The 24,170-nt window shown below is 50.5% G+C and overlaps 6 protein-coding genes across 6 annotated transcripts; 3 read left to right on the forward strand and 3 right to left on the reverse strand.

Annotated features, from left to right (window-relative positions):
- Positions 1-1,361: 1,361 nt before the first annotated feature.
- IAR55_004623 (uncharacterized protein) lies at positions 1,362-2,803 on the forward strand (the record flags this gene model as incomplete). Its single annotated transcript, XM_066947720.1, has 2 exons — positions 1,362-1,595; positions 1,655-2,803. The coding sequence occupies 2 exons, from the start codon at positions 1,362-1,364 to the stop codon at positions 2,801-2,803; spliced, it is 1,383 nt and encodes a 460-aa protein (XP_066802134.1).
- Positions 2,804-6,992: 4,189 nt separating this feature from the next.
- On the reverse strand, positions 6,993-10,240 carry IAR55_004624 (uncharacterized protein; the record flags this gene model as incomplete). Its single annotated transcript, XM_066947721.1, has 9 exons — positions 6,993-7,327; positions 7,392-8,393; positions 8,451-8,569; positions 8,639-8,791; positions 8,856-9,158; positions 9,226-9,427; positions 9,502-9,619; positions 9,772-9,836; positions 9,943-10,240. The coding sequence occupies 9 exons, from the start codon at positions 10,238-10,240 to the stop codon at positions 6,993-6,995; spliced, it is 2,595 nt and encodes an 864-aa protein (XP_066802135.1).
- Positions 10,241-11,888: 1,648 nt separating this feature from the next.
- IAR55_004625 (uncharacterized protein) lies at positions 11,889-14,981 on the reverse strand (the record flags this gene model as incomplete). Its single annotated transcript, XM_066947722.1, has 13 exons — positions 11,889-12,140; positions 12,212-12,285; positions 12,349-12,415; positions 12,473-12,562; positions 12,689-12,855; positions 12,920-13,099; positions 13,148-13,451; positions 13,543-13,865; positions 13,920-13,953; positions 14,037-14,407; positions 14,486-14,563; positions 14,633-14,798; positions 14,955-14,981. 13 exons carry the CDS (start codon positions 14,979-14,981, stop codon positions 11,889-11,891), a joined length of 2,133 nt encoding a protein of 710 aa, XP_066802136.1.
- Positions 14,982-15,453: 472 nt separating this feature from the next.
- IAR55_004626 (proliferating cell nuclear antigen (pcna)) lies at positions 15,454-17,011 on the forward strand (the record flags this gene model as incomplete). The annotated part of the gene is made up of 8 exons (XM_066947723.1): positions 15,454-15,505; positions 15,613-15,665; positions 15,732-15,839; positions 15,932-16,037; positions 16,141-16,500; positions 16,565-16,626; positions 16,692-16,913; positions 16,997-17,011. 8 exons carry the CDS (start codon positions 15,454-15,456, stop codon positions 17,009-17,011), a joined length of 978 nt encoding a protein of 325 aa, XP_066802137.1.
- A 434-nt stretch (positions 17,012-17,445) lies between these two features.
- IAR55_004627 (uncharacterized protein) lies at positions 17,446-21,365 on the reverse strand (the record flags this gene model as incomplete). Its single annotated transcript, XM_066947724.1, has 10 exons — positions 17,446-17,563; positions 17,682-17,941; positions 18,030-18,316; positions 18,376-18,548; positions 18,608-18,783; positions 18,837-19,100; positions 19,165-19,235; positions 19,305-20,836; positions 20,896-21,086; positions 21,159-21,365. The coding sequence occupies 10 exons, from the start codon at positions 21,363-21,365 to the stop codon at positions 17,446-17,448; spliced, it is 3,279 nt and encodes a 1,092-aa protein (XP_066802138.1).
- Positions 21,366-21,786: 421 nt separating this feature from the next.
- IAR55_004628 (serine/threonine-protein kinase SSN3) lies at positions 21,787-23,674 on the forward strand (the record flags this gene model as incomplete). The annotated part of the gene is made up of 9 exons (XM_066947725.1): positions 21,787-21,869; positions 21,931-21,971; positions 22,029-22,333; positions 22,404-22,508; positions 22,570-22,882; positions 22,936-23,085; positions 23,151-23,379; positions 23,435-23,515; positions 23,572-23,674. The coding sequence occupies 9 exons, from the start codon at positions 21,787-21,789 to the stop codon at positions 23,672-23,674; spliced, it is 1,410 nt and encodes a 469-aa protein (XP_066802139.1).
- Between the last annotated feature and the right edge of the window lie 496 nt (positions 23,675-24,170).

Consider the following 24,170-nt stretch of genomic DNA (forward strand, 5'->3'; position numbering starts at 1 on the left):
TTCGACCCTTGAGATTCATTTTGGCGCGTTTGTGCCAGAAGATAGGAAAGAGACTTAAAAATAAAAAAAGAGAAAAGAAACGAAGAGTATGTAACGCCGGGCGTGACATATGGGGAGTTTTTCCTTCTTTTTTATTTTTATTTTCTACTTTTTGCCTATGGGATAGCACTTTCACCTTAAACTCCTTCCCATCTGCCCCCCCCCCTGAGCCTGCGTCAACTGTAAAATCTCAGTTGGCTCCTCCCCCTTTTATCTCGTCCGTCTTGACGTTAGATCACTCAATGACCCTTTGGCACTTCTTTTGGATCCTTTGCTTTGCGAACGCCAGGGGGAAGGGTGATTGAGGCCGCTTCGGTGCTTTTCAGCATCGTGGTGTGGAATCGGTCCTGGCAATGGACGGTGGTGTAACCTCTCTGGACGTGACGTGACTAGTGGACGGCGCACACATTTTATTTGTGGGTCCTTACCTAGGAATATCACCTTGTTACACCAACCTACGACCGTTCACCTCTCTATTTCCTTTGGCGTTGCACCTTTTTCCTGCCCGGTCTACCCTCCCCTCCTTCACTCGATCCTTCACCCTCGGAAACGATTTAACGTCAGGTCAGCTTGTAGCTGCATTTTACCTTTAAAGATCGTACTAGTAAACCTCATCTCGCCCCACTCATCCAACTCTACCACCTCTGAATGACCACACAATAGTTCACTGATATAACGGTCGTTCTGTGACGGGGTCTTTGACAGCCTTTGGGACTTTGTGCTTTTCTGTCGCTCTGTGGATATCTCTCTCATTACTGCCTACCACTCTCTCTCTTGTGTCCTTTGTCTGGCTCCAACGAATCGATCAAGGTGAATGAACACGAACTCACGCATTGGTTTCCACCTTCACGCCTCACTTCCGTCTACCAACCGACTCGCCCCTCTCGCCTCGTCCACCTGCACCCAACGCAATCGACGTCGCCAAAACGCCTCGACGCAAACATCTTGACATCGGCCCGCCTCGTCCACGCTCTGGTCACCACTCACTCACGCGGCCTGCCCATTGCAATCTCGCCTGGGCCAATCCTCATATCGCATCTATTCTCGCCACGACACGACCTAAACGGCCCTCATTGAAATCAATCAACATCACTTGGACATTGTACATAAACGGGACGGACACGATTCCTCTGTCGATCTCTTCATCTCATTCCTCATACTGTCAACCAATCTTCCGCTTTCGCTTCATCCTCCACCATTACCCGAGCAGGTCTCACCATCCCTTTCGAAACTTCTTGTCATTCTAGTTTCCATCACAGGTTCAATCCCTCCCTTCTGATCAAGTTGAATCTCTTTCACACCCGTCTCAACAATATCTCAACATGCCCGCCGCACCTGCTGTAAAATCCGCTCGGTCTTCGATCTACGGTTGGACCAAGAAGAGGTCTGTCTCCCCTTCCAGCTCTTCCTCCTCACAGCCCAAGCCCAAGATGGCTGCTCAACACTACCAACAATACGCCCAGCCTTCCGTGCCTGCACCTCGGAGACCGGAGGAGAGCTTGTACTTTGAGGAGGACTACCGAGAGGAGATCGTGGCGTACATGCACAACATGGACGTGAGTACAGCACGTTGGCTTGGTATCATGCAGGCTTTGGTCACTGACCCAACAAATAGAACTCCACACTCGCTTCTGCTGAACTCATGGACATGCAACCTGAGCTTCAATGGTACATGCGTCCTTACCTCATCGACTTCCTTGTCGAGGTCCACCAGCAATTCCGTCTCCGCCCCGAAGTCCTCTATCTTGCCATGAACATCGTCGACCGATACGTTTCCAAGCGCGTGGTCTACAAGAAGCACTACCAACTCGTCGGTTGTGCAGCTCTATGGATCGCAGCCAAATTCGAGGACGGCAAGGACAAGGTCCCTCTTGTTCGAGAGTTGGCGGAGATGTGCTGCAAGGCGTACGATGAGAGTGCATTCATCCAGATGGAAGGTCACGTCCTTTCAACCATCGGATGGTGCATCGGTCACCCTTCTGCCGAGGCTTGGTTAAGGATCAACACCAACGGTGCCAGCTACGAAGACCCCAAGGTCCAGAACATGGCTCGATTCCTCATGGAGATCACTCTCTTCCACCGAGAGTTCGTCGGCATCCAGTCCTCCTTCATCGCAGCTGGTGCCCTCACTCTTGCTCGATTCATTTGCGGCAAGTCTCGCAAGCACGACGCGCGATCAGGGGGTGTTGCCATCCGAATCGCCTTTGCCATCGACAAGCACTTTGCCGAGAAACTCGAGCACGTCTCCGAGATCGTCATCAGGAAGTACGCCCCCACTTACTACGGCCGAGCTTCCACCATCTGCCGAGAGTGGTACCTTTCGGGACGTCGATTCACCTTCACTCCCGAGACTCCTGCTACACCTGTCTCAGGGGGTCTCCCTACTCCTGGATTGGCTCCTTCCGGTTCTGGCGGTTGGCCTTCAAAACGGGGCTCTTGGGTTTCTGGGTCTCCCGGTGGTTCCATCTCTTGTGCATCTTCCGAAGCCGGCGATGATGCTCCTCTGACTCCCATCACACCCATCCACGCTCACGTCATCGACCCGTTCTCTGTCGCCTCCAAAGAGAACATCGCTCCCGGCGTCTACGGAAGCAACTCATCTGCATCCATTTCGAAGGAGTCGGTCTCGAGTGTCACCATCACCGCCAACGCCAAGCAATTACCGCAAGCCGTTTATCCTACTCAACGACCAGTCCTTCACGCACTTCCTTCTGTCGGTGACTTGGCGTTGCCCAACCGATCAATAAGACGATTAAGCAATTAATCAGTCTCTTGTTGAAAACCCCCTCCGGTATATTTCCTTTGGTCTCGCTCTTGCATATCCTCACATCGACAACCCATCACAGCATACACAACACCAGCATATATGACCACGACATCAACACACATAGAAAGGGCGGAAACGGGTTTTGCGATCATAGACGAATCGCACGAATAATGTCTATATCACTTTGAAAGCAAGCTTGACGGCAATCGACACATTCGACACTCTCGTTTTCGGCATCGTTCCCCATTACCACAACATAACTTACATATACACATACCATACCTCATTACAACATAGACATACCAGATTATCTCCTTTTTTACGGATTTCTTCCTTCATGTTCCAGTCATATACAAGTACAGTACCTAGAAGTGTTGATCACCCCGGAGCAAAGACTCCTTACTTGGCCTTGATGAACGATTTACGAAGATTGTTTTATTTCTCTTTTGGTTTTGCAAAGCACGATACCATATCTCAAGTATCTCCAAGGATGCGAGACGAAAATGCATTATGCGTACAACATGACTTTTCTGATGTGGAAGACCATTACAGTGCCACAGCGAAAACAGCCCATTTGGAGAGCCACTCTTTTGGGGACATGAACATGGACTTGGACGCCATTCGCTGCGCAGTGTCACAGAAGCGAGCAAAGGGATGTGGGATGCGTACAGCAAGCACATGGGTGAGGTCGGCATCAATCCGACCGATCCCTTCAGTCCAACGGAACGCCTTGCTGATAAACCTGAATTTGTTCCGTTCGTTGTCTGTGTGTGAAAGTTGCTTCCATATTAACAAACAACTACGCGTAACTGACTAGCACAGTACACCTGAGATGAAAAAATAAAAGAGAGAGAGACAGAGGCGCGAAAGTGACAAGGTGAAGAGGAGAAAGGGAACATATGGACACCTGTTTCTCTATCGGCGTGTGTGGCGTAAAACGTTAAGTTACGAATATTCGGGAAAGGGTATGTGATTGAGTTCAATTCTACGGAAGCTGACTGTGCACGTATCCTTTTGTAGGATGAAGGACGAAGGAGGGATCTGTCTCCGGAGGGAAATGATCGTAGCGGAGCGGTACTTGATGGTGTCGTACGCGATACCACTCGTTCGGGTCATCTTGAAGGACACCATCTTGTTACCTTGCTCGCTGTGACTGTGACTGTGGCTGTGATCGGGACTGTTACCGTATACCGTCACAGAGACTGTCACCGTCACAGAGGATACACACACCCACACATACATACATACATACATGTCCATATGTGCTACGCCGTTCCCGATCCAACGGATCCCGTTCCATGACATGTGCATAATATGGGATTCTGGGGTCTTCCTGTATGAGTGAGTGATGGATGGATGGATGGATGGATGGATGTGATTCATCGGTAGACAGATGTCCGTGCGCCTGCGTACCTTTTGCCGGTGTGATCGTAATCCTTCCTTGAAAAGATAATATTTGATTGAGAAACGTCCGTAGTGCGTGGAAAAGTACCACAGAAAATTGAACTACTGATAGATGCTCGTACTACTACTACATACTACCACCACCACTACTACTACTGCAATACAGGATCGGCCGGTCCCCCGAGGTGAGAGGGTGAATCTGTCTGTGCCTTATCCATATGGAACGGAATGTGAGGCAGGTCGACTTGACTCTAGTGGGATTTTCAACCAAGACACCGACCGCGGTCTCGAAATCTCCGTCCGTGTGACGCGTTCCTCTCACTCTCTCTCTCTGTCTCTCTTACCTGACCGTCGAAGACCGAGTCCGAGTATGCATTCATTCGCTTCCGTCACACTTCACATATCACACGGTGTCAAACGGGATCAGTGGTGTAGTCACGGACAGATAGTAAGTATCCTGAGGGGTGGGTAAAGAAGCGCTGTCATCCATTCTGTCGGAAACTACGCAACTACGCGGATGACAAGACATACGACTTGCGCGACTACGTCGACCCCCCCCCCTCCCAACTTACCACTCAATTAAGCATCCGAATTCAACGGCACAGCTGTCATTTCCATCGGAGGGTAAGAGTCGTACATATATACATACATACATACATACATACATACTTACATACATACATTCATTCACACTTACGCACTAACGACAAGGACCGATCCCGTCCCGTCCCCCCCGTGTCAGTCCCAGATTTCTGGAAATGCCGAAGTCCGTTATCCGCTTTATTTTTCCCAGACTAAAATAAGAGAGATGGACTGGATCGCTGATAACGACGTGATCGTGACTGTGACCAAACAAGTGGACCCTTGTGCTTTGATGATGAGGTCCCTCTTTGACCGTGTACCGTGTACCGCGTACCGTGTACCGCGTAATCAGTCTCAGCCACTACGACTACCGATCCAGTAACTATCCTTACTGACCACTAACCAACTCGATCGCATAATTGTATTTTTGCTTGTCCATAACTTACCCTAGACTACTATTGTATCGCAAGTTAGTCGGCACGCAGGGAATTAGCGTCAGGATTGTCGGCGCCCGTCTCAAAGATTAGATCATCATAACGGATCAAGATCAAAGTTCAAAGATCATCGTGACAGACCTCTGTTTCACATATGACCCACACTATTTCTCCAGTGGTAGTAGTAGCAGTAGTAGCAGTAGTTCGAGAATTCGGGGAAACAGATATAACACACACCTTATACTGAAACCTGGACTTGGGACTTGTTATCATGGATTGGCTAAACTTTATCTTCAGACAGGACCAGTTCTTGGTTTTGCTTTTGGGCGAGGCGCAGGTTTCCCGGTTGGGTGATGTTGTGATGTATGTATAAGGAATGCTGACGCGTCGAGAAGGTCAAGGTCACCGACCCCTTCCTCTATCTGAGTCAGTCGGTCAGTGACAAACTGGACTAAACTGATTGAGACAGTCTGTATGCGCTATTCATCATATTAATACCGACGTTGGCCAGAACGCGTCGATAATGAGGGGATCGTGTCTGTCCGTCCGCATGGACTATGGCACGCACCGCTCGCTCGCTCGCTCGGCCGCCGTTCGTGTGGCATGCAGTATGCTCGGGTACCGCCACCGTATGCTTGTCAGCCGACTCGATGGCGAACCGGGTCCGATTGGCCGATGTCTGATGTATGTCAAGTTTATCGCACAACTACAACTACAACTACAACCAAGTTACATACGCGCCACGTCGACAGACGCTTTCAGCTATAGCTATACTGTAGGGTTCCGATCATTCTGCTAGATCGCTTGGCAATTTACCATCGTCAATACTCAAATCACAGACGCACCGAGAACTGGACCGGGCCTAAACAATGCAACTATAAACGTCATGGCTCTTCTCCGGCTTCCTCCTGACCAACGGTGCCCAGACACCACAAGTCTCACTTAATCGGAGATGTAGCAATCGGAGATGTAGCAATCGGAGATGTAGCACCGACGATCCGGACTCATCTCCCGAGATCTCAACGGATAAGTTACTTAACTGTGCGACTGTGCCTCGTCTACTCGTAGTCGATTAAATCGAACCACAAGCCACAAGCCCAGCAATGGAGCACTAGTAGTATAGAGGAACAGGAGTAGTAGTTTCCATTTCAGCTGGTCTATGCTCGTATACCAAGCGAATCGCATCTCTTTCCGTCTCCTGGCGTAGTTGATTTATTGTCTTGATGAACTTCTGTTCTAAATATTCGAGGGGCCAAGTCGTTGATCAATGGGATGATCGAGATTGTCGCTGGACTCATACCGTGCTTTGAATCCAAATCTCAGTGTCCTCTGTCTGGTATCTTCCCGACTTCACCTCTCCTTACCCATTTGTCCCTTTTACTACTCACCATCATCGAATACAACTTAGTCACCTCGCATCTAATCTGCGATTCACCATGTCTGATTTTCTTACAAGACACATCCGTCAAGCCAAACACATCACATATACACTCAATCTCCACTTCGTATTCAAGACCGAGACGACTCGCCACAAACATCCATCAGTGTCAGTGCTGTGAGAAGAACGTTGCATAACATTACTGATGGGAGCAGATTGAATCAAAGTCCGTATCTACGTCGTTACTCTCGTATCCCATATCCGATCCCATTCGTGTATCTCGTCTCGTGTGTCCCACATTCATCTATCGTACGACACATATGGTGATATTGAGAGAAGCACTGATCATCTCTTATCATCCGACAAACCATATACGTTCACCCGCAGACTATCCAATCTGAACAGGGTGATACCTCTGTTCTCTAGGCCAACCTGGCTGAGCGCCCTCAGGTGTCGGATACAGATGTCCATCGTCCGACCCGTCGTCCCTGTACGGTGTCCCGGCTCCCGAAGCCAACCCGTACCCGCTACCTGATCTCATAGGCGTTCTGGAGGCGAGGTCCGCTGTAGCAATGGTGTTGAGACTTTGCGTCCTTGAATGTGCCCATGGCGCACCTGAACCAGAGGAATAGTCATCGGCACCCTGCAGAGGTTGTTGGGGGTTGTGAGAATCGAACGCAGCCATGGGGTATGCGCCGCCGGTGGCTTCGGCTTCTTTGTATTCTGTACTTCAGGTCAACCGCTGTCCATACTCTATATCCCGTACGCAAACAGCGTGCCAACTCACCGCCTCCACCAATTCCCTGGTCCCAACCGGGTCCCGCCGTTCGGTTGTTGTACCAGCCTTTCTCCGTGACAGCTCCATTCGACTTCTTCCTCCTAAGACAGAAGAACAACAACAAACCGGCCAGGACGGCCGCGACGCCGACTCCCACTCCAGCACCGATACCAATCTTCGCACCGGTGCTCAGGGCACTCTGGCTCGATCCACTTTGGTTCGCCTCAGTGATAGCAGTGTCTGTTGCTCTACCAACACTGGCCGTGACCTGGCTGGCACTGCTAGCAGTCGTGGTGTTCGCTACAGCAGTGACGAGCCAATGCTTCTTCTTGATCATGTCGGCTCCTTTCTCCGCGACACCATATGAAGAGGCCATGAGATGTGCGGAAATATGCAGAGGCATAATAGAAGCATCGATGACTCGCAAGTTCGAGGTACCGTATACGATCAAAGTGGTGTCGACTACACCACCAGACTCCTTGGGCAACATGGCGCATGTGCCTAGAGGGTGGTACTCGGTTCCACAGTTGGTTTTGGTGTAGTTCGCCAACGCGTCACCAGTGATAGCCGCACCAGGATACTGTTCCGTGATCATCACGTCGCTGAGAGGACTGGCAGCTGCAAGACGACGAGCAAAAGCGGATCCGTAACCCATGATGTCGATATCGTATCCAACACCAAAGTAATCGGGGTTGATGAGCGGTTCAGTGAACGGATCGGTCGAATTGATGAAGATGGTTCCTCTAGACCAAGGGTGTTGAAGAGCGACTTGGATACCCAACTGGTTGCCACCTTTTCCGAGCAGTGTAAGAATGATCTCCAGTTGACCAGCGTCATTGGTTAGCCAATCTTGTTGGAGCTGATACTGCGCCTTGAGACCGGTCGCCACATTTGCCGGGAGTGTGAGCCAGGAGGTGACGTCGGAGACGGTCTGATCGAGATTGGTGCTGACGGTGTTGGCGTAGTTAGAAGCTTCAGAGGCCGAGCCGATGATATCCGTAAGGGACGGATCTGAGTGTTTGTGTCAAAAGGGGCCTCAGAGGGGAAAGAAGGACAGAGCCGACTCACAACCGACAGCCTCGTTGATGTACGTCCACATACCAGTGCGAGAAGCTCTGTACTCTGCCAACTGGCTCGCTTGAAGATCAGGAGAGGAACTCAGGTTGTTCCAGGTCAAAGTGCCTTCGCTGCAATTTCAGTCTTGTATCAGCCGTCTGAAAGCTGTCTGATCGTCGTGTCCGTCAAGGTCAACTCACGGAGTGGTCCAATACATGGAGTATGAGACGTGATCTTGCAAATTGTATCCGACCGGCAAATCGATCTTAGAATTGATGCCGAGGTTGGAGAGGATGTTCTTAGGTCCGATACCCGAGAGTTGAAGGATTTGTGCAGATCCGACGGTTCCTCCTCTGTACAGTCGGTACTCAATGTTATTCTCTCACTCCAATCTTTTTTAAGATCTCTGCCACTCACGCAAGGATGACCTCCTTGTTGGCCTGGACAGAGTAGCTTTGGGCTCCGGCAGCAGCTTGGAACTTGAGACCAGAAGCGATGACATTCCCACTGGCATCGGTAGAGCCGTTGAATATGATGCCTGTGACTTGTTGGCCAGTGAGGATGACAAGATTGCCTCGAGGAGGTAAGGGGTCGATGTAGCCGGCTTTGGAGTCGGAACGGGTTTGGTTGCGCATATTGAGTGTCGAAGGGGTGATCATCGCACCGTGAGTTGACCCGCCTGCAAGATCACGAGCAGTAAGCCCAAGCGTGGCCCATGCGCTAGGAGAGGGAACAAGTCATCAGATGGGCTCGGATCATCGTGCACAAGGCGAAGCAAGCAACTCACGGGATCCACTTGGCCACTTCGTCGTAGATGTACTCTGAGAAACCAGCCTGAATAGGACCGCCTGACCCATGTGCAGAAGCATTCAAGACCATGCCGAACTGCTGCTGGACAGCTTGGCTAGGTTCTGAGAAGTTTTCTGCCTTCATGATGTATTTGTTGACTTCAGCCCAGTTCCAGGTCTCCTCGCCATTGGGGTTAAGAGCTGCAGTCATGATATCAGTACTCCATTTTGAATGTTCACTGTTGCTGAATCGCGTTATCCGAGAGGACACTCACTGGCCCAAGCATCGTAATCTTGTGAACTCCCTCTGCACCAGAAAAGTCCGTTGATAGCTCCCGATCCTCCGAGACCCTTCCCTCTTGGCCAGTGGTATGACAAATCTAGTGAGTCAGTCTGCGAGCGTGCGCGTTGGGTCAGTGGGATGCTCGGGACAGAGTTGTATCACGTAGGGCTAAAAGGGTCAAGTACAGGACGGAGAGTCGGGCTTCACCGTCAAAGGAGTGGGTGGGGTGACAGGAGAGGAGATGTGGCGATAAAGCACATACCTGAGGAACGGTTGTGAACGCCCAATCGTATGCTGATCCAGTGAGAGAGTTCAGATAACTATATCCTGTTGTCGACAGAACCAGATCAGTGATCGATCTCACCAATGACCTTGCCGTCGAAGAGAAAGCCGACACGGTATAGCGCCGACAGTTTGACAACGCCCCGCTCACCTGGGATATCAATCTTGTCTTCGACGTCTGACCCATCCCCTCCAGCTTCGATACAGAGAACCGTGACGTTCGTCCATTCGCTCAGTCTCGCCGCGAGCGTCAGACCGGCCACACCTCCTCCTGCAATCACGAAGTCGAACGAGGAGCCATCGATCGACGATGCGTCGTTGGTGATCGACCGTTTGAGAGCGCGTCGGTGGGGGTTGTAGACGTTATGAGGGTGAGGATGAGGGGTCGCAGATACTTGGGGTAGTGAAGATGATAAGGACAGTAAGGGGAGTAAGAGGGAGAGTAACATTGTTTCTGGAGTGATGAAATGAACGTGTTCGTATCAGGTGTGTAGTGAATGTTTTTCTTGATACGGAGGGATGGATGCTTGATTGATTGTTGCTTTCTGTGACAATGGACAAGGAGGAACAAAAGGGAAGTTGAAAAACTGGTCGTGCCACTATCCGTTGCTCCTCGTCGTAACTACTGTAGACGGGAAGGAGAACGATTACAATCAGCTCAACAAGTCGATCTGTACTACTATGACCCACCGCACTCACCCGTTCACGCGTTGTCACTTGACAAAAGAGAGAGAGAGAGAGCGAGCGCGAGCAACAGTCACAAAGAGTTGTCACAAATGCGAGAAACAAGTGTGAAAGGGACAGGTGTCAAGTATAGAAATGTGAATGTCTATTATTATGATTATTGATTATTTATTTGATGGTATTTCGCTCGGAACGGGACGCGCCGGAGCAGCAGAGCAAACGAAGAGCAAAGTTTTCGTTTGGGGTACAAGGTGTATGAGACGCGGTCCGATGGTTGATGGAGAGATCTCTGCCTTGCTCCTTGATATGATCGATGTTAGCACAAAAAGAGAGTTGGTGATAGGAAGTTGGATATCGTTCGAGCGTAGAGTATATATGTAGTGACTGTCGAGAGTGAGATGCTTGGCTGCGAAATGGGAGACAACAGGATAGGATCAAATCGAATCAAATCATATGCAGTACATTCTGGTTGGGGTTTGCCACGAGACGCCGTCCTTTGCATGCATGTAGACGAAAACTGCGGAAACGAAAAGCTGTGTACCGGAGAGAGCGACAGTCTCAGAGGGGGAGACCTGAAGAAAGGTACATCTCTCCGGACCCTTTGAGTGTTCAGATGGAAGGGAAGGAAGACACGATCGTCCTGTTCCCATGCTCGGCTCGTTGGGCAGCAGTCCCAGGTGAATGAGTGAGTGAGTGAGTGAGTGAGTGGACCCAGCTTGTCGCCCACGTACCCTAGTGCAATGTAAGAACCGGGAGGGGGGAAAGAAAGCTTTGCACTGGACTCAAAGGAAAGATTAACATGGATGGTTCAGGGTGACGGAGAAAAAAAGGTCGTAAACAGAAAAGCCAAATAAAGACTTGGCATCTCTCTCTGACGGCATGCACATGTACGGTGTACAAGCACCAGAACAAAGCCCACATGTCCTTCCCTCTCGGACAGGGTTGTTCTGCCAGGAGAAGAGGTGTTGTATCACGGGAACGTAACTGACCACGACGTCGCCTGCTTTGTAACCTTCACCAGGCTACCACTACTAACTACAACGAACGCAGCATCCTCCGCTGCAATCAAGACAGCGAACGACACCAACAGACGGGAAAAGCCTATGCCCTCCCTGAGGCCACTCACATCTTGGTGTGCGTGATCATCGCCACAGGCCAAAGCCGAAAACAACTTCGTCATCATCTACTTTGTTTGGACCGCGTGTGATTTCTCCTCGGACTGCTTTTCTGTATAGCCTCGCCGTGAAGAAAATGGATTGTTGCAACTCAATGCATAGACCGGGATATCTATAACACTACTCCTACCACTATCTCTAGGAGTCCTTCATTCTTCGTTCATCATCGAGGAAAAATGAAAACGATACCACCACGAATCCTTCTGCTGCGTCGGTGATCGGAAACCCCCACAATCGTCTAGTCAATCAAAGCACCTTTCCTCTTACCCAGCTCCACCTCTTCCATTTTGTATGCCATTAGTCTACCACCCTGTCCGCCTGCACCGCCCCCCACACCAGACGCGTTTGCCCCTCGTTTCTTGTCAAAGATCGGTACAACACCGGCGAGGCTCAATCCTCTTCCTCTGGCAATCGATCGTGCACCGGGTCCGTTCCATGACAGAATCTCAAGAGGTGGATTGAGTCGTGGCCAAGACACATATGACGTTCCCTACGGAAGTATATCAGCTTTTGTTCAAGCTGATCATTGAGAGCCTCAATGCCACCTGAGTGCAGACTCACATTACCCCAAATGTATGACCCAGAGAAGAACGCCAAGAATAACCAAAGAATCAAGAAGGAGTAAATTGAAAAGTCTACCGTATCGTTGACGATTTCAGCATCGCCATTGTCGCACATACGACCTCGTTATCACTCACCGGACGTTCGTGGCAATGTCACAGCGGCAAGGATCATGGTCAAAGCGAATGCCAAGACGTACGGCATCTGTTCGTGTTCATTAGTGATGTTGTCGTATTGTCATACTTGGCATACCGCACTCACCGCACGCATCAACAACGGTCTCGTGTCTGTGAGAGGAGGAATACCACCGCGCTTGGCTACCCACGCTCCGGTGAGGATGTCGAATGCATCCTGCGCGCGTTGTCAGCTATTGAGACCAGCCGGTCATCTCTCCAAAAGGGATGTAGATCGAGTGGTTGTAAAAGTGAAGGATGGATTTAAATTTGGACCCAAAACAGAAAAGTAGTCCTCACATACCTGTCTGTCACCATCGAAGAAGTTATTCCTGATATATCGCATGACGGACTTGTACCCATCCTCCAAGACACCTTCTTTCGATCGTTTTCCTGTCCTGGTGTAGTCGCTCTTCAGAGCACCAGTACCCGCATACGCTCTTGAGACTGTATCCCCATGGTCGGCCCATACTGCGATACGACGTGAGATTCGATAGTCCAGTCACCAGAAAAATGATCGCCCGAGGATACTCACCATGCCTGAACATTGTAATGAACTCTTCATGATCGTCCACGCTCTCCTTGACACTCAACACTCCGGCCGCTCTCAACTGCTTGTTCAACGCCCACTTGCCCAGAGCAGCTTGAGAGACGTTGGTTCTATCCAGACAATCCATACAATTGCTCCTCACTACGCCCTGTTGTTTGCTCAACACTTGGATACCGCCCTCCGAAGTCGCGTTACCGCTTCCGGACTGATTACCATAAGTGCTAGAATCGGGGTTGACGGAGTGGAACCATCCCAATTCATCCAACGCAGGAGCGAGACGATCGATCAGGACAGAGATTCGGTCGAATCGCAGTCCCTTACATTCGTGGTGGAAATCGAAGTAGACGTAGTGAGCCTTCTCAGCGACAAGCGAGTCGGTCGAAGACACCTGAGTCATGTAACGCTCAAAAGCCTCTTTGACGGGCTGTTCGTGCCCTTTCTGATTGACGAGGTTGACTAGGTAGACATGCCCATAGGTGTTGATCATGGAGTGGAGATGAGCTTTGAGCGCGTTGGGCTGTGACGAATTCGGATCAACTTCAGCTTGCCTGAACATCCGTCATAAGGATAACAAGGCAGGTCGCTGAAATGTGATTTCCCGAACTTACCGTCTCAGAGTAATCCATGATTTGCAAGTCGGGTTTGTACCTCAGATTGTTCACCTCGGCCCAGAAGAGCGGCACGCTCCCTCTTGTCTGAACGAAACTGAGTCTCTCCCTTCCATCCACCCTGCCACGACGCAATTGATCCCCGTTAGTAGGGAGCGGGTCGAAAAGCACGATCTGCTCCGTTTCGTTGAAGTTGGATACGTGACCCTGGGAGTTGAGACCTCGAGAGAAGTATCGAGTCCCCGCGCGGTATCGCGATCGACGGGAGACAAGAAGGAAGAGGAGGTCGCGGGAGTTGAGAGTGGATGAGCGAAGCTCGATGGCTGCAGGGGCTGAGTGAGCATAGGGTATACGCAGGAAGGCAGGGTGAGACGTACAGCCATACATGACCGGTAAGATGAATCTGCTTAGCTGTATGGCATTGAACGTGTCAGCATCCTTTCCATTTCCCGGGGTCCAAGGGAGGAGGTTTAGCGGAAGACGACACTACTCACATCCACTCCGCCATTGTCTGTCAGATCAATCATTCTACTCATCAAAAACCTGTTCCAGAAAAACCTCTCGTCGGCCCTCTTCCACAAAGGCCATTTCTCGCTCCCACCGCTCCCATGACCCTGATCATCCAGCTCTTTCTGTCTCTGCAGGCTATTTGTCAAATCCCACCCATAAGAGAACCACAATCGACCAGACTTCAAACCCTGTTCCACCAATGAGATCAGTTCTTTCTCGACTGGGTGGTCTAGGATGGTGGCGGATGTGGACAGAGGCGATAGGGGGAGTAGTCGGAAATCTGTGGCGAGGTAGATGGGTTGAGAGAGCAGTCGACAGGATGGTGTCCTGGATGTGATGATGAGCAGAAAGTCGGCTGAACATGGTCAATATCACGAGTGAATGTATCAGTTCGACATCCCCAAATTTGGTGCTATGAGACGTTGTGACCCACTCGTGGCCAAGCTCAAAACACCAATGATACCATAACAAGTGATAACCTTTTCTCTCCCGAAAGGTATCTGCGATGTTTCTGAGTGTGGACCAAGACAATCAGTCTCCTCACTCTTACTTGGACACAGAGGTCCTACGTCCGACTCACCATTCAAGCTCATCCTCCCAGTCCTTCTGTCGACATACAAGCTCTCCCTTACATCTTTCTCGTTCACGAAGGTGGGACCGTCGAGACCGTGTGACCCGATGGAAGTGGAAGCTGGCTCGAAGACGTATGCGGTGGGAGAGACGTAGAGATTGAGAGTCTCGTGGAGCTTTGATGAGAGGATATGGTTGAGGGGTCAAGAGTGTAACCATTGAAAGTCGGATTTTGATAAATGTCGTCGTGAGGGAGATAGGTAGGGAGGGGGGGGTTGAAGGGCGATGGGTCAGCACACACCCTACATCACTATCGCTGATTGCTTACTCACAGGAAGGGTGTTGTAGCTGTTGACCATCTTGCCGTGATTGCCAGCAGGTGTACGTCGAAGTGAACACCGAGGTTTGACGACGAGCGAAGAGATGCTCAGCGCTATCCAGCTGATGACACCACAGTCTAAAGCAGATGGACTGATGTTATTTGTTGTGGCGTGAGTTGTATCATCATCATCATCATACGCCACCATACTCCCGTACAGGTACGATCCCACGTCACGATTGTTTTGGAATGAATGCGATCAAATGCTTATCAACCCCCATCCATATCCCATTCCCCCCCTCATTTAAATGACGCGCCACCACATCACCACCAACAATACATTATTGGTTTTTGGCCATCTCAACAAACGCGCGACGCGATTTGCCTCTCATTCCCTTCATTTTCCATCTTCCTTACATCTCAATTTTCTTCTCGAAAGCCTCGGACGTCGCTCACATCTACTCTCACAACAACCTCGTTGTACAGATCTACTCTCTCACACATAGTGAATAATGTTGGAAGCTCGAGTCAAACAGGCTTCTGTCCTGAAAAAGCTATTGGACGGTGAGTTCCGGCTCCCCCTTCACTTCACTTCCGCTGTCTCACAGCATTCCATGTATCGTCGCATCGACACGCGGATTCAAGACTGACGATCGTATCCTGCCACCTAGCCATCAAAGAGCTCGTCACCGATGGTAACCTCGACTGTACCGATGAGGGAATCGTGAGTGCCAAGCGCGTCGAGCGGGAACGGTCGGTAAACAAAATCTGAATATCGATTTCGCGTTAGGCTCTACAAGCGATGGACAACTCTCACGTCGCCCTTGTCTCGCTCAAGCTTGTAGCTGAGCAATTCGAGTCTTATCGATGCGACAGGAATATGCCTCTGGGTGTGAACGTGAGTGATAAAGCTCGATCACAGGTCTTGTAACTAGCATCGAGATGAGGGTGTTCAGGACGGGCGCTGAGTTGTTTGGCGCCTCGCTTCAGCTTGGATCCCTCACCAAGATCCTCAAGTGTGCAAAGGACAACGATGTGGTCACTTTCAAAGCACCCGATGACGCTGATTCGCTCGGCATGGTTTTCGAGTCTCCCAGTGAGTTTTTCCATCTCGGCACATGGGCAAGATGCAATTTCCCGCATCGTTCACTGCTTTCGGCGCCGTGTGGAGCTAAGCTGACTCGATGTGACGTTCGCAGAGGAGGATCGAGTGGGTGAATACGAGATGAAGCTCATGGACATTGATCAAGAACATCTCGGTATCCCCGACACACAATACGACGCGACCATCACCATGTCATCGGCCGAATTCCAACGAATCTGCAGAGATCTCGCCGCGCTCGGGGAGTCCGTCAAGATCGAGGCTTCTAAAGAAGGCGTCCGATTCAGCTCAGAGGGTGAAGTTGGGAACGGTAGTGTCTTGTTGAAACAGACCGCCGGAACGGATAGGTCTTCGGGCGGTGGGAGCAAGAAGGCTCAGGTCAAGAGGGATCCGGATGAGGAGGATGAAGAGGAAGAGGAGGAAGAGAAGCCAGAGGTCGATGAAGATGAGGAGGGTGGTGAGTGGTCGTGTCCAGCGACTCGGTCCAGATCGTTATGCTGATTGGATGTTGGTGCGAATAGAGGAAGAGCAGGATGACGAAGATCGACCAAAGAAGAGAAAGGCTGCTAACGGCAAAGCCAAGGTGAGCAGCTCACTGGCACCACGTAGCTCTCAGCCAGCTAACGATTGCCGTCGTTTCGATTGCAGGGCGCGAAGAAGGCCAAAAACACAGATTCAACTGACGAAGTTGGCGTTTCCATCATCCTCGAGAAACAAGTCTCCCTCACATTCTCACTCAAATACCTCTCCAACTTTGCAAAATCTGCACCGCTCGCGAGAGAGGTCAGCTTGCACATGAGTAACGATGTTCCTCTGCTCGTCCAGTTCGATTTCGAACAAGGGACGTTGCAATTCTTCTTGGCTCCAAAGGTGAGTAAACGGTTTCTCTCTCCCTCTCTGTCTCTCTCAACGCTTCATCATTCCGGAACGCTAATCGACTTTTCCTAATGTAGATCTCGGATGAGTAGAAGTAGTTCACAATAATGGAACAGCGAGACAGGCGTGATAATGTGGAAGAGGAGAGCGCTATCATTCCGAGTACAAGGAAAAAAGGGTTGAGGAAAAGGTGGTTGGATTGACATTTGTGCATTTACTGCTTCTCCTTTGGTTTCGTTTCATGTTTTCTTCATTCATGCACCTTCCTTTGCAATCATTTTTTTCATTATGCAGTCAGACGAGCTCGAGAGCGAAGTTCTGCTCACGGATCTTGCTGAAGAGATTAGGAGTGTCATCAGACCGATCGCATCCTCTCGTATCCGAAGAGAAAAAAAGCATACAAATTCCCCAAGCAGACCTTGAACAAAGCACGGACGACTTCCATTGAATCTACGTTACTGGTCATATCGTCCCAAATACTCCCCGTATGCGTACAAGCACTCCTCGCTTGCCACATTCACCGTCATCATCTCCCGCCGTACTGGCCGGACACATCCACGCAAACTTGTAAGAAAGCACCAAGACATCCTTGAGGTGTCGAACTTTCCATCGTTTGTCTAGCAGCGGCTTCTAAAAGTTGTACACTATGGCAGAAACCAGAGTATAGATCAGCATCCCGTCTTCACCCTTGGTCCGTTACTTCATTTCCGTGTCGATGCGGAACTTTTTAGGGTTGTTGGATTGCAAATTGTCCACACTCACTCTGCTTCTCCGTAAATCTTTCCAACGACGATGTCCGTCCCTGCCAGACTCTCTGGATACCCCCAGAGTGTCTCTTGACTGATCGTGAACCCTACCTTGATCTTCGACTTGACAAGAGGTAACATCATCGTCACGCCCACCGCCAATGATGATGTAGACTCGTCGAACGTATATGACAGAGGATGTCGGAAGTTGACATAATTCATCTCTGCTCGAAGTCGTTGGGCTGTTGACCATAATTGACCGATACGTTGAACGAGCTACGAATGCACGTAAGACAATTTCCATCAGCTCCTTGGCTCCTGTATACTCCGAATGCTGAACGTCAGTTGGGAACACCGTACTCACCGCTGGTAACCTTTGATACACTTTCATCTTCACCATCTCCGCAACGGCGATCTCTAACATCTGGAACAATCCCGGTGTGGGTGTTGGTCCACGACTAATCGGACCAGGTCGCTTGGCCTGCGTGACTTTCTCGTGCAGATATTCCACCTTGGCCGTTCGGATATTGGTCACATGATCTATACAGCTGAAAGAGAGACTGATTTCACCATCAAACTCAAGCTCGAGACGGTTGGAGTGCACCTTCGTTGGTCGCCAGAGATGGAGATGTTGAATGGATGTGTATTCCTCTGTTCAGCGGTTCGTTAATCGTCTGCTCGGACTACTCTCGTTGCGACACGACTCTCACCTTGCAATCGAATAGCATCGGATCGGGTGAATTGATCACACTGGCTCTTCGCATGAGCGATGGCCGCGACATGATCTTGCTTCTTCGCGTTCAGTTCCTCCAGCTTGGCGGTGATCGTAGCAAGCTTTGTTGTCGACTCTGCTAGCTCAGAACTGAAGACAGCGATTTGAGCGCTACAGTCACAGAAATGTCAGCACAACCATTCGCTCTCACAGATCTCATCCCGTCTCACCTCTGCTCAGCGATACCTTCTTTGTACGATCCCAGCTTTTGTTGATCACACGCTGCGATGTCCGCTACAATCTCTCGCTCCCTGGCTAGTTCCGCCTGTAGTGCTGCCTGCCTAGCCTTCAAGTCAGGGAGCAGCGAAGCCACTTGCTCGTTCATCGCTGATAGTCGGTCGTTGTCCTTCAAACGAAGCTTGTCAGTCTGTATCCTTACTGCTAAGTGTTGTTGCTTACCTCTTGCATGCCGTCTAACATGCCTTCCACATCGGGTTTGATCGTCTCCATCAGTTGATGTTTCCAATCATACCACATCTCCTTAGCCTTCAATTGGGTGTTGGTCTTGAACGATTTGAACGTCATCTCGAACAGCTGTCGATCCTCGTCGGTCGCAGCGAGGTACTCTTGAATGACAGGTGGACTGTCCTCATCGCATCGAGATTCAACAGCAGCGAGTTCCTCCTGTCCTGTCCTGATGTCTTCACGAAGCTTGTTGACCGCCTGTGAAGAAAAAGTCAGCCAGTCGCTCATACCTCAAAGGGCACCGGCGGAAAAAGAAGCTTACCCAGGTGTACATGTTGAGGAAAACACTATTGACTTGCGCCTCTGCATACTCGTGGAGCGCGAATTCTCGATCTAAGGACGTGGATATCTCGTCAGCTGCTGTCACGGCTATGCATCTAGATAGAAACATAGAGTACTCACCTCCTCCACCGTAAGACTGCCCAAGAATACCCTTGGCAACACTGCTTCTTCGCCTGTTCAAACCTGGCAACCCCTCCATGAACTGTACACCTGTCATTTCCAAGAAAGAAGCCAGCGAGATCGCACGGGGCTGTTCCCATTCTGGTTCCTGATCCTCTTCGCCACGGGTGATCTCCTCGATGGCCGCTTCCTCACCCTCCGGGTCGAAGACACGAACAGCACTTCGCCTGCTCGCGGGACTTCGAGCGACTCGCAACGGTGTACCGAGCGATGACCGTCGCGGACCTACTTGGGCAACCGGTAGAGATTGCTGTACTGGGGTACCACCGAAGACCTCGTCTGCATCGGTTGGACCGATCCTACTCTTCTTCGCACTACCCGTGTGGTCTTCGTCATCATCCTCTCGAGCCCGCTTCTTACCATCACTGGATGTGGTCGAACTAAAGCTGAGGCGTTTGGCGACCTCACCAGCAGTCTGGAGACCATTTTTCCTCGGTGTCGTAGACTTGTAAGGGCTCGGCGAGGGAGCGAAGACATTGCGCTTCTCAGTGACTTCTTTCTCTTTAGATTTTTGGACTGAGGAGACAGTTGGACGAGCGAAAGATGGTGTTCCGGATATAGGTCGAGTGTTGGTAGGCACCGAACGAGCGGGAGAAACCGCAGGGAACGAAACTATTCCACCTGTTGCCATGGTCATTTCCATGGCACCGTCGTCATCTTGTTCGGACGCAGGAGCTGCCTGCGGGTCGTTGAACGAGAAAGTCATGGTCCTCTCTCGGTGAGTGGCGTTCATGGTGTCCTCGCTGCCCGAGCTGAGCGAGTCGTCCGCGCCGATGATGCCACCGAATGCGACGGTCTCCTCCATTTCCATCTCCAGCTCACCTTCGATAGCTTCGCCGGGAAGGTAGTTCTTCAGTGCAGAACCCTGCGGTTGAGGAATAGAGTAGCCAATCGAGTTCCGATTCTTCATGGCCCCAGCTGGTGCTTGAGGAGGAAGAAGCCCACCGACCGCGATAGTAAAGTCCATGGTCTTCTCCTCGTCTCCGCTTCGCTGCGAGATATCCATGTCGGTCTCACCATCTGCATCCGCTTCCGATCCTATCGTTGTGTTTGCTGCCATAGAGGCGCGACGAACAATACCACCATAGATGTGTTGTGTGATGTCCATATCCATCTCATCATCGTCCCCTTCTTGGTCTTCAGCATCATCGAGGAATTGCTTATCGTCACCATCGACCCGTCCGGCGGCTTCTATCTCAACACTATCGTCGTCGGAGTCAGATGCCTCTTCTTCCGTGTCAAGTTCCATCGATGCTTCACCTTCAGCCTCTCCCTCACCCCGAAAGATGCTAGGCGCGAAGATGTTGGGCTTGGAAACAGAACCGATGTTTTGAATGGATGAACGGCGGGAATGAGCAGAGAGAGAGGATCGAGGGCCACCGGCAGAAGGACCAGGCAGAGCGAAATTAACGGAAGGAGCTGCAGCTGGAGTGCCGTCAGGAGATTGCACGTTGAGATTGCTTTCGAACATGCTGAGAAAGGATTGGTTCATCAGCAAATGGGTGTTCAAGCAGAAGCTTCGTCCACTCACCGAACATGCGCATTGGGTGCAAAGCTGACTCTTCTGGCCAATGCTTGGCGAGAGGGATCGGCATTCTCATTGTTAGCGTAAAGCGAAGAGAACGCTATGGTATGGGCGTATTGGTGTGTCGAGGTGTAATCAATGGTATCGTTGTCTGCGTCTCGATTGGCCAGTGATTTGAGAATTGACTTCCGCGGTTGCTATTGAAGATGGGGTTTTTGCTCAGCCGAGTGGACGATGAGCCTTGAACCTTTCACCATCATCCAACTTACCATACTACGTCTAGCTCTTCTCCTGGGACTCAAATCGTCGTGTTTACCTATGCCCATCAAGCCTTCTCCACCGATACTGACCGCTACTCGCTTCTTGTGTTTCACATCTTTGTTGGTCACTGGCATGGTCATGTTGTCCATGTTGAGGTTCTGTTCGGCGAGGGAGTAGGATTTACGGGAGGCGGGAGAACGGGCCGCCAACGACATGTTGAGCAGATGTCAAACGGAGCGTAATGTCGTCGTGGATGAGGCTACGATGGTGACCTGGTGCCTTTATGGGTATGGGTCGGCGGTATTGACGATTACGACCGGAGGTGTCGAGGATAGATGTCAAGGACACAGAGACAGCAAGGTGTGGAAGAGATGACTCGAGTTTGTTGACTGTTTTGTTTTGTTTTGTTTTGCTTTTGCAGGTGCAAACAGCTCAATGCTCGATTTTTGATCCCGCTCGCAGGTCGTGGGAAAGTAAAAACAGTCTCGCGCGCGCGATCGCTTGAGAATCGGTCACGTGATCACCCGGTCGGTCGCATCCTGGGATTGAAATGTCGCCTTCAAAGGGGATCGATAATCGTCGTCCAATCTCCAAAAAGGTCATCTGTATGCTCTCCAAATCCTGGTCAATCCCATGATGGCGTCAGCTATGACGTCTTCTTCGGTCATGGTCGATCCTATGCACGCTTATCGTGCAAAGAGAGACCGAGAGCGACGCACGTGAGTGGCGCTCTGTGCCGTTTTCGGTCATCCAGAGCACTGAACAGTTGCTGTCTTTTAGTGTTTTGAAGACGTACAAGATCCTTGGCTTCATCTCGTCAGGTCAGTAGAGCTGTGGAGACATCGAATTGCTGAATCAGTGAGCTCACAATCTCAAAGGCACGTATGGAAGAGTGTACAAGGCTCTTCTCCTTCCTGCTCCCAGATCGACGAGCAAAGGCACTCTCCCTTCTTCCACTCGAGCAGCATTGTCAATACCGAAAGAGAAGATACCTTCCCCCTCCATGTCCTCGACCTCTTCTTCGACTCAAGACCCATTGCATAACCCGGAACTATGTATGCGCCCCGGAGATAAGCCGGCCAAGGAAGGAGAAGTCTTTGCCATCAAGAAGTTTAAGCCTGATAAAGAGGGCGATGTCCTGACTTATGCTGGAATAAGTCAAAGTGCAGCGAGAGAAATCATGGTCAGTTTGGGCATATCGTTCCATCTGCTAGTAAAGGTGAAGAAGATCTGACGAGGGAGACGACAATCAGCTTAACCGAGAATTGCATCATCGGAATCTGGTTGCCTTGAGAGAAGTCATATTAGAAGACAAAGCTATTTACATGGTATTCGAATATGCCGAGCATGACTTCCTTGTACGTGTCACACCTCTATCCTCTGTCGTCGACAAAGGACTAAACTGCATCTGAAATGCAGCAAATCATTCATCATCATTCCCAAACCACCCGAACTCCTATCCCCTCTCCTACCTTGCGTCGACTCCTGCATCAACTCCTCTGCGGTGTTCACTTCCTCCATTCCAACTTCGTCTTACACCGTGATCTGAAACCGGCAAACATCTTGGTCACCTCCGCGGGAGTCGTCAAGATTGGAGATTTGGGTCTAGCGAGACTGTGGCATAAACCTTTAGCTCAAGGAGGTCTTTTCGGTGGAGACAAAGTTGTGGTCACTATTTGGTACAGAGCTCCGGAGTTAATACTGGGCTCCAAGCACTATACTGCAGCTGTCGGTGAGCAATTGCCCATAATCAGACCGGACACGGCAACTGAAACTTCTGTTCAGATCTTTGGGCTATCGGATGTATATACGCCGAGCTGCTTGCGCTTCGCCCCATATTCAAGGGAGACGAAGCGAAGATGGATGGCAAGAAGTCATTGCCTTTTCAGAGGGACCAGATGGGGAAGATGTGCGAAGTGCTCGGCCCTGTGAAACGTTAGCTCATTTCTCCTTGATGGTGGATCTGACCCTTCCAGATGCTGATGTCGCTGAATCAATAGCCGAACAATGGCCCGGAATCGTGCACATGCCCGAGTACAAGACATACCTATCGTCAGGCCCTTACCCAAATCCTAATCCATTGCCGACATGGTACTCGTCTCGTTCAGGATCTGGCCAAGGCTATGATCTCCTGACGAAACTGTTCGAGTGGGATCCTGCCCGTCGATTAACAGCAAGAGAGGCTTTGGCTCATCCCTGGTTTCAGGAGGAAGGAGGGGTTTCAGCAAAGTGAGTGCACCGTTTGGAGAGAAATGATCCTGAGATCACTGATATTTGTGTGCAGGAGCGTTTTTGAAGGAAGTATTGTGACGTATCCCACACGTAGAGTGACCCATGAAGATAATGGTGATGCGAAGATGGGCTCGTAAGTGGCTGATTGGTCTTGCTTCTAGTCATCGTCAGCCGCTGATACTATCGTAGGCTACCTCCGTCAATGGCTGCTCCGAGATTACCATCTAGCAGTAACTTCAGACCAGCTAGTGGAACGCTGGCACAGCCAGCTAGGAAGAAGACAAGATTATAGTCTCGTCACATCTGTACTTGTTGTATATCAGAAAGACAGTATTATTTATTGTTGTGCATGTTTCCTGCAATAGGTCCTTCTACTCTGAGGTGAAGAAACGACTTCCATTACTAGTCAGACAAGCCGCATGCATGATGACGAAATGAGCATCCTTCGTCTCGGAGAGTATTTTTGAGAAGTTAGCCTCCGACTCTGAGTGTCACAATTCCTGGACAGTTTCTCTGCTCAGCCGAGTGGCCGTTCTCGTGAAAATCAAACGGATTGCGAACGCACCAAACAAGAGAGCTGAGATTGGCGCTACTATTCGAGATCTCCTCCTCAGCACACAGTTGCTTGTTATCTCGAAGCATCAGTGACAACAACGGTCATCGAGGCGAGGAGACGGCGGCATGCTGTTGTTATCACGTCTTGTGCCTGCGCGCATCGTTGAACGTTTTGGTTTCGCGTCTCGCGCGACAACATTGATTATTTCCGCAACTGCCCATTCAGTCCTGTC

The sequence above is a fragment of the Kwoniella newhampshirensis genome, chromosome 8, assembly GCF_039105145.1.
Source record: "Kwoniella newhampshirensis strain CBS 13917 chromosome 8, whole genome shotgun sequence".
NCBI lineage: Eukaryota > Fungi > Basidiomycota > Tremellomycetes > Tremellales > Cryptococcaceae > Kwoniella > Kwoniella newhampshirensis.